Below are 9785 nucleotides of genomic sequence, written 5' to 3'. Positions count from 1 at the left end.
GATCTCCCACATGAAAGCCCATAGACTTAACCATTAGACCATTGGAGCTGTGGCAGATGGTACTGCCAAGGGTTGGTTTGTATGTGTGCAGAAAGAGGCCACATTGCCAATGCAGTTGTTGACACAGAACTGCATAATATTACAAAAATAGAGTAATATTAGGACAAGATTTTAGTAAAACATCAAAATACAATATATTATTATTGTAATCACTGAACTACTAAGTTTAAATATTATTAAACTATGGTTCAGTACTGAAGGGGCAGTACTGGACCAATATAAGGCTCCATTGACTGGCATTGTATGATTTTAAACATTAATATTTCAAAATCTATAAGTTGTACAGGCACCAAAAGGCATAGCCATCATTTGGCACAGGAGCTCTACAGATATAAATTACAATGGCAGCTCTAGGACAAAGTATGCAGGAGGAGAAACGTGCCAAAGTGGAGATGACTTGGATGGGAAACAAATCACAATAGTGTGCACTGCATTGGCAATGCACACTGATTAGCTTTTCTTTTTTTTCAGTAAGAGGTTTTTATTTGATAGAATTTTTGGACAAAAAAATCGCAATATGTCGCAATACATTGCCTCGCTTACAGTATCCCAATATATCGGGATATATCGTATCGTGACCCCTCTGTTATGATATGTATCGTATCGCCAAATTCTTGCCAATACACAGCCCTACTCATTAGTAACAAATAAAATGTATATAAAATTGCTAAATGTCTCAGACAGCCTCAGTGTGCTGTGTAATTAGTTTAAACAGAACCAAAATGACAGGTTGCAAATGTGTTCATTCCCTTGGAATTCTGTCCAATAACCGGGACATTTCAGTACATTTAATTCTCTAAAAGACTTTCTCTGGGTTTCGCTCCATCTTTCGTTCAACTTTGACCATTTTTTCAGTCCCTGTTGGTGAAAAGCACCCCCACGTCATGATGCTGCTATCACCATGATCTGCTGTGGGGTTGTGATCTAAACCTAATGAAAAGCTGAATATGGACATCAGATATGGTGATGGTTTTCATGGATAAAAAGTCCAATTTTAGTCTCATCTGACCACAGAACTGTCCACAAGTTTGAGTGAAAAATATTATTGAACAAAAATTTTATCCAAATAGTGTTAATTTTATTTATTTATTTGCTTATTCACTGCCATTCTTCACTGAATCTTAAGCTCTGTGCAGCTTATAGTGGCCATATTGAGCGACACCCCCGTCCACTGGTGCATCAGGTACTTTGTTAACACTACAGAKAAACGCACACACAAACCAGAACAAGTGAACAGGCCAGATCATGTGTCACTTTTAATAAATCCAACTAAATATGTAGCATTTGTAGGTAATGGTAGGGGATTTAATAGATGAAATGAGGTGAATACAGCAGCATGCACCACTTTCTAGTTTTACATTATTAAAAACTATATTTAAAACAAGCTTTTGGTTCAAATAAACAAACTGAAAATACATTTAAATTCCAGGAAGGCGACACAAAGAAATAAAAAACCAAGAGGGGCGAATAATTTTTGCAACCCGCTTTAAACTTTACTACCCGCTGTGTGCTCAGCGACAGGTGAGATCCACACTGACAGACAGAAGTTCAGGCAGGAAGTTGTTTTATTTCTGATGATTCATCCAAGGGCTCGTCTGTTCAAACATTACAGCGAGTTTACTACACCCTGACCCGACAGGCAGGAGGAATGGAGTCACGCCCTCTCTTCCTCATACCTGCACCTGAAGACTTGTGGCAGGCGGAGACGAGCGCTCCAACACTTCCTGTCGTTGAAGACTTTAGGTCACATGTGACATTTTACTGCTTCAGATTTGCACTCTTTCACTTTGGAACGCATAATGGTGCTGTTGTTCCGCAGTGGACACTGCAGCTCAGTTACCCTCACACCCGTCAAAGTGCGTCAAAATGCGCACCACATTAAATATCGTCAAGCTTCTCATAGGATGGGAAGACTACGCTGCATTTATCTGTTGTCAACTCCACAGTTCTCATAACTGACCTAAAAAAACAACAGCTAAACAGATGACCTGGAGAAAGAAAAAACTCCTAAATAAAATGAGAAWATTCAACAAAAGAAGATGATTTGTTCAAGAGTCACATATTAACTGGAAAAGGTTTTGTTGAAATTAAAAAATATGTATGATCAGTTCAACTTTATCTGCGTCCTGTTTAACTACTGACGGGTTTTTACTCTTGTTTCCCTAAAAACAAAACTGCTTTGTTTTTAGTTTTCTGAAAGCTTGCAGGAGGAGTGTGGAAATGAAACTCTTTGTAGAATCAGTGTTTCTGCATTTGAGATTAAAAAATTAAACCCTAACGTTGATATGGTGGCTCACATTTAGGGGTACCCCTAAAAGAAAGTGGGCGTGAGGACTTGTGGAAAATGCCACACAGACTAGTGATTTAAAAACAACACAAATAAGTCAATCACACATGTTAAGAAGTGTCTTTTGGTGGGTGTCCCCCCCCCAACTCACCTCTCCTGTTCATAGGTCGCAGTCGCACAGCGACCTTTACATTTGAGTCACTGCTGTTTTCATCCATGGTGCCGAGCAGTTATCCTCTGCATGTAAACAACACCAGGCACACAGAACATTGCTTAAATTATACTCAAACACGTTGTTTATTTACCGCAGCACACGTTTTATATAACGTTCATCCGATGAAATACCTTAAAAACGCTTCATTAGGAGATAACAGACTTTAAAGTGTTTAAAGCGCTCGAGTCCAGAGTTGCTTGTCTCTCTCTCCTCTCAGTGCGACACTTTCAGATACAACTAGCCGGCGACGCTAAAGAAGCAAAACACACACACACACAAAAAAATGTTTACAGAACTTCACCTGACCCCCCACAAAACAAGCTGTTCGTGGTGGGAAACACAGTGTAAATACAGGCCGAAACACTTACAGCCGGACACAGTAGACCCCTCGAGCTCTTCCACCTGTTGCATTTCCTGAAACTTCCCGCAGAGCTCAGTCAAACCATGTCAACTCACAGCTAAGGGGATTTGCAGTCAGATTTAGTGAACCTCCAGCCGCTCCACGCGCACAAACGCGCGCGCACTGAGCGTACTTGGGAAACAAGCGCCATCGTGTGGATGTTCGTGCAATTACAACGTTATTATCAAATAAATATTTATTATATTTAAAAAACGAGTTAGATCTTATTTTATCATCAGGATGAACCTAAAAAGCACAGCACTGGCTAGCCCGTGTTAATATGAAACGCACTGAGTTATAAGAAGGTCTCAGCGGTTTAATCGGAGCGCTGTCGCGTGTACGTGATTTTACAACAGTATGCCTTGCCGTACGGCAGAAGCCGTATTACGTCGAAACGTGCAGTTGTTTACTTTTTGGTCAAGTCTTTTTAGAGTTGACAGTCTAATGTGGACGTTTTAGCAGTTTCCCAGTCGTGTGAACACTGACTTAGTGCCTTTAAAAGAAATGGGGAAACCAAAGAAAAAGAGTAAGTTTGTGTCGGTGTATTAAATGAGGTTTTGTGTAGCAGGAAATAGCTCGCTGCTAATGCTAACCAGTAGTGATAGAGAACTTTTCTCATGAAAAATCGAAACGTCCGTTTTTATTGTCTTTATACGTGTATGTTTTTCTGCTGATTTTAAAAGTACAACAATTTTACTTTCATTAACTACACCTGCCTGGCCAGAACTTGGATTAATTCTGCCATATTCCGCARTGCTAGTTAGTGCCTCTGCTACAGCCTCAATATATTTAACCTTATCTACTTCATATTGTCTGGGTTTACTGTTGCTAGACACATTTTTTCATAACCATTTATTTTATAAACTTGTTTTGTTTGGAAATTTAGGATGTCTTACTTTGATTTTTTTTTGTAGTTATTTTGTCCCTGCTGCTATGACAAAACAAGTCTATCTATCTATCTATCTATCTATCTATCTATCTATCTATCTATCTATCTGAATTTTGTGGATTGACAGGTGACCTCAGTCGAGCTGAGCTGATGATGATGACCATCGCTGACGTAATCAAACAGCTGGTTGAAGCCCATGAACAAGGCAAAGACATCAACCTGAACAAGTAAGACTTTTTATTAGCCATGTTGACTGAGATTTCAATGTAGAGACTTGTACTGGTAAGGAGGTTCAAATTTTAATATATTTATAAAAAGGTTTTCCTCTGAGGACTCTCCACCCAACAAAACACTATTATTGTTTATATATTTTTCTATGAGCTGTGGGAGGAATTATGATACTCGGCCAGGAAAAAGATGACTGAAGTGACACAATCACCAACCCGCTGTCTCACATCGTATTGAAGTATTACCCAAGCTTTAATCATTTTTGATGGCTGAGGTGAAAAATTTAGCGCGTTCCCTTTGCAGCGAGACCAAGCTTTTGCATGCCCTTCAGGGTAGAGATACACTATATTGCCAAAAGTATTTGCTCACCCATCCAAATGACTGTGCACCAGTGCACAAAGGGTCYATAAAGACATGGATGCAGAGTCTGGTGTGGATGAACTGGACTGGCCTGCACAGAGTCCTGACCTCAACCTGATAGAACAGCTTTGGGATGAATTAGAGCAGAGACTGAGAGCCAGGCCTTCTGTCCAACATCAGTATGTGACCTCACAAATGTGCTTCTGGAAGAATGATCAAAAATCCCCAAACGCTCCTAAACCTTGAGGACGGCCTTCAGAAGAGTTGAAGCTGTTCTAGCTGAAAAGGGTGGCCCAACGTCACATTGAACTCTATGGATTAGAAATGGGATGTCACTTAAAGGGATCCATGATTAGCTGTAATATTAAACTTTATTTGATAAACATATATTTTAACTGTAAAATAAAGACTGTAAAAATACTGAGGGCTGTTTAGTTTTGTAAATTTATAAAAATATATTTTAACACGGACGGAGCCATTTTATTTACACACAAAGCATTCTGGGTAAATGATGACGTGGATAGGTCCTCGGTGCGAGGCTGCTAGCGAGCTATATCCACCCTGAAGGTTAATCTTGGACAATATCTGATGATCGACTCTTTTAAATGAAACCAGAGAGCGTTGACAGAGAGGAGAAGGTAGAAATGACTCACAGCCTGTAACTGAAAATATAGATGGAGGACAACAGAGCTGCTTCATGGAAGAAGAACCTCAGCTTAGCCTGTTGTGCTAGTGCTGATGCTATATATCATTATATGGATTAGCTCGGTGCTAGCGCGACAAACAAGCTAAACTGAGGTCCTCCATCCATATTATTAGTTGCAGACTGAGTCATTTTTGTGTTTCCCTCTCTGTCATGTGGATGGAGGACCTCAGTGATGAGAGGAGAATGTGTAGCGCTGAGCTAATACATATATAGTGATAGTGTCAATGCTAACACTAAAGCTAACAGGCTAAGCTGAGGTTCTTCTTCCATGAAGCAGCTCTGTTGTCCTCCATCCATATTTTCAGTTCCAGGCTGAGTYRTTTCTACCTTCTCCTCTCTGTCAACGCTTTCTGGTTTCATTTAAAAGAGTCGATCATCAGATATTGTCCAAGATTAATCTTCAGGGTGGATATAGCTCGCTAGCAGCCTCACACCGAGGACCTATCCACGTCATCATTTACCCAGAATGCTTTGTGTGTAAATAAAATGGCCCCATCCGTGTGATATGTTTTTAAACTTTTAGTTTAAAATTTATAAAAACTAAACAGCCTACAGTATTTTTACAGTCTTTATTTTACAGTTAAAATATATGTTTATCAAATAAAGTCTAATGTTACAATTAATCGGGGATCCCTTTAAGATCGTATGTGAGTCAAGACAGGTAATCAAATACTTTTGGCAATATAGTATATTTAACCTTTGAGCTGTGATGCCACCTTGAGGACCTCAAAGAAAAATCTGTTTTTCAACTTTGGGCTGCGGGATGTCATTGGTTGTCAATTGACTGAGTTGGAACAAACTTTCTCACTGCTAGTAGCGGACATTTAACAACATAGAAGAAGAATCTTAGATTCTCATGAATCTCCGCTATCAAAAGTTAGAGAAAAGTTGGAAGCAAAAATGAAAAAATTTCACCAAAAAGACCAAAATCATACAAACATATAATGTAGACTTTATCAAATATGGTTAGCCATGTGACTAGCAGCTCAACAAAGCACTGAATTTGTCACAAATATGAAGAGGCTCAAATATCAGTTTCACAGGGTGTCTCCCACCACATTATAAGGTTGATGGACCACCAGGCATAACGTTTGTGTCCCACAGAGCATGTGCTAAAAATAGCACTCACCATCACTGAGCAGTGAAGCTAAAGCACTAATAATACCCCTCAGTAGTCATCAATAAACACTTGAGCATTTCACAAACCACCTAAAAAACATTCGACGAGGTGCTTTTACAGCCGCAACTCACTGGATCAAGAGAAAAAAACAGCTCACAGCTAATTTGACCCCTCTGCTCTCTGTCCGAGTGCTGCCCCCATGGAAGGTGAAATTACATGAACATCGTCATTAGGCCTGTCGCGATAGTCAATAAATCAATTAATTGCACGATAAGTTATTTTGAGGTCGGTAAAAAAAAAGAGGACGATAAGTTTCATTTTCCTGCTTGTTGGTTTACTTCCTCTCTCTCCCTCTCTGTGCTCCGCTACACAGGAGCTCAGCTGACTTCTCCCCTCCTGTTTTCTTAGTGTGGGAGGAGTCAACTCTCGCATTAGCATGAGAGCTCGTTGCTAAATAAACGTTTCAAAGCAGAATGCGGCTGCTGCAGTGTCGGAGCACTAGAGCCTGAATTTCACTGCGGGGAGACACACAGAGAGAGAGAGAGAGAGAGAGGAGGAGGAGAAGGGGTGGGGGCTGAAACTCCCCCAGACCCGCGTCAAGCTCATCAAGACTTTACCTGTAGCTCCCAAAAATAACAGGAAACTCAAACACACCATCTGTGTTTTAACAAAACACCCAAAAAACCTGTAGCTGTCCCAACAACTCATGAGGAAAACTCTGAACTGTCTGATCCTCCCCGCAGCGCTCTGCTTGTCTCCTCACTGATTGTCCCCTCCTCACACACACACATACACGTTTGTTCTTCTATCCTCATGGGGACTTTGCATTGACTTTGATTCATTTACAAGTATTTTCTATTACCATTTGACCCTAAACCTAGCCTAAACTTTACATGGGATGTGAACTGGGCTTATGTCCCCATAAGAAACAGTGGGTCCTCACCAGGCTGTGTAGTTTGCTTCATCTCTAAAGAGATGCTGATCTTTAATATTGTTTATTTACTGKTTCAGTTGTGTGTGGTGTTTAATTTACATTTTGTTGTTCTTTGTTTTTTTTTTATTCAAGTGCATTTTTTGTTAGAGACTGAGAGTCCACTTTGTTAAACATTCTTTTAAAAATTAAAGTTTATTGATTTATTACACTTACATATTACGCTTTTATAATTATTAGTTGTAAAATGGTCACCACGCAATATTATCACTTATCGCAATAATTTTTGAGACAATTAATCGCCCAGCAAAATTTGTTGTCGTGACAGGCCTAATCGTCATAGTTTAGTTTAGGTGATATTATACATTATAAATAAACTTTAGTGTCGGAAAATAAAATGTTTTTTGTTCGTTTGTTTACCAATTTTAAACTGTCTAATGTGTTTCCAAACAGAGTCAAGACTAAAACCTCAGCTAAATATGGACTTGAAGCTCAGCCTCGATTGGTGGATATCATTGCAGCTGTTCCACCTCAGTACCGCCAGGTTCTGGTGCCCAAACTGAAAGCCAAACCAATCCGCACTGCCAGTGGGGTGAGAAGTTTGCATTCAGTCATTGGTAATTGTGTCTGAAGGTTGTGCTAAACCAATGATGTTTCTGAAATCTAAGCTATTGTTTGAACACTCACATTTTAAAAGAGAGACGGAAAATAAAACAAAAAGTGATAAAAATTAGAACATTTTTAAACTCCTGTCTTTGTCACAGATTGCGGTTGTAGCTGTGATGTGCAAACCACATCGATGTCCCCACATCAGCTTTACAGGAAACATCTGTGTGTAAGTCTTTAATTATTTTGTTGTTCTAAAGTTATTATGTTTTAAACATGGTCTGTTTTTACAAACAAGTCAGTAGAAGAGAACCTTAGGTCGTTTCACCCCAAAGCTTTTCTACCTGAGCTGTTTCTGAGACACTCAGGCAAAGATTCAAAGACTACAGCACCTGGTTTTGGAACCTTTTTTAGGCATTGTTTGCCCATCTTTTCTGTCTCAGCATCAAAATCACAAAGTAATCAGCGCTAATTCTATGCTGCTGCAAACACAACTATTAAGTTTAGCACCTGTAAGCATTTGCAGTGTTTTGTTTATGATCTTTTGTCACAAATCCAGCAAAAGTGACTGAAAGAAGAAAAAAAAGTTTTCCTACACTGAGCTCCAGGTCTTACCTGATGAAATATATAGATACCATCTAAAAAATGTATTTCTATGAAATAAAATACAACATTATTAGCTACAGCACAGTGGTGAGGCAAATAATAAATACTACTCTGAGTGGTGCAGAAAGAAAATGAGTGCCAGATAGAGTATATGCACTGCACATTTTAGTTTACTAATGTCTTGAAAGATTAGAGTGTGTGGTGGATGATGGGTAGGTGTGGATGTAGAGTTTATGATGCAAATACTTTATGGATAAAAACTCTTTGAATTTTTATCTCAAGATCTCTTTTATCTCAAGTTTTATTGTACTGATTTGTTTTATTGTGAAGCACTTTGTGGCTACTTGACTGAAGTGCTATAGAAATAAAGTTACTTACTGAAAACATTTCTTTAAATGGTACACTATGCTTTGATGATTCCAACACTTGTCTGAATGAAATGCTTGTTTTTCTGTCGTTCTACTCTGACATTTATGTATAAATTTGTTCAATCTTTACTTTGGCAGCTACTGTCCTGGTGGGCCGGACTCTGACTTTGAGTACTCCACACAGTCTTACACCGGCTACGAGGTGAAGCTCTTTTATTCCACCGATTTACCTAATCAGAATAGTTATTTCTTGTTGTCATTTTACCTAAAAGTCTTTTTTTCCCAAATTTACGTGTCTGTGGGGAAATTTACTTGTTTAATCTTAGTCATATTTTTTTCTGTTATGTTGAGCTCTAAACATTTTGGTTTGTGGGTTAAATTCAAAGATTTTTTGTTCTTTTCTGAGTGTCGTTTTGTTTACCTTTTCTGTAGCCAACGTCGATGAGAGCGATCCGAGCTCGGTACGACCCGTATCTCCAGACCAGAAGTCGAGTGGAGCAGGTCAGTGACTTGTAAAACTGCTGTATATGTTGTGTCCTAATAGAAGTTTTATTGTATTGAGTTTGCATTGCCTTACACAAGCTAAGATGAGATATTTGGCAGGGATAGACATAAGGATTTTTTCAGATTGTCCAGCGGACAACCAGGAGGCAGGATCTGATTGTCTCGACAACCTAAACAATGGTTGTCAACCCCTGTTTGTTTGCTCCTGATAATCGAACTGGGCTACTTTCATTTAGTTACAAGACTAAATTCTGCTAAATTTATTCCACATAGAGCTTTTACCCACAAATATAAAATAGTTTGGAGAATTTATAATAAATTAGGCTTCAGTAATGAGCGTCACAGATTTCATCACCCTGAAATATCTTAATTATGTCATTGGATAATTAATAATCACATTAATCTGAGCAGACAATAAAGGAACTCTATAAATGTCAAGCAGAGAAAGGGGAAGTGTGTGTGTGTGTGTGTGTGTGTGTGTGTGTGTGTGTGTGTGTGTGTGTGTG

The 9785-nt window shown here is 39.0% G+C and overlaps 2 protein-coding genes across 2 annotated transcripts in view; one reads left to right on the top strand and one right to left on the bottom strand.

Annotated features, from left to right (window-relative positions):
* The window catches only part of LOC106531041 (kinesin-like protein KIF13B), a gene marked incomplete in the record, with an annotated part of 109575 nt that extends 106553 nt beyond the window's left edge, over nt 1-3022 (bottom strand). The window contains 3 exon segments of the mRNA XM_014026801.1: nt 2499-2584; nt 2693-2811; nt 2930-3022. Of these exon segments, the coding sequence (XP_013882255.1) occupies nt 2499-2565 (67 nt within the window).
* A 305-nt stretch (nt 3023-3327) lies between these two features.
* Nucleotides 3328-9785, top strand: part of elp3 (elongator acetyltransferase complex subunit 3) — a 69277-nt gene continuing 62819 nt past the window's right edge. Inside the window, exons 1-6 of the mRNA XM_014026800.1 lie at nt 3328-3487; nt 3978-4077; nt 7649-7787; nt 7960-8030; nt 8914-8977; nt 9208-9276. Of these exons, the coding sequence (XP_013882254.1) occupies nt 3466-3487; nt 3978-4077; nt 7649-7787; nt 7960-8030; nt 8914-8977; nt 9208-9276 (465 nt within the window). The 5' untranslated portion in view covers nt 3328-3465. The remainder of the gene's footprint in view (nt 3488-3977; nt 4078-7648; nt 7788-7959; nt 8031-8913; nt 8978-9207; nt 9277-9785) is intronic.

This window comes from Austrofundulus limnaeus, unplaced genomic scaffold (assembly GCF_001266775.1).
Source record: "Austrofundulus limnaeus strain Quisiro unplaced genomic scaffold, Austrofundulus_limnaeus-1.0 Scaffold590, whole genome shotgun sequence".
Taxonomy (NCBI): Eukaryota; Metazoa; Chordata; class Actinopteri; order Cyprinodontiformes; family Rivulidae; genus Austrofundulus; species Austrofundulus limnaeus.
Note: the sequence above shows the minus strand (reverse complement) of the source record. Positions and strands in the feature narration are given on the sequence as shown.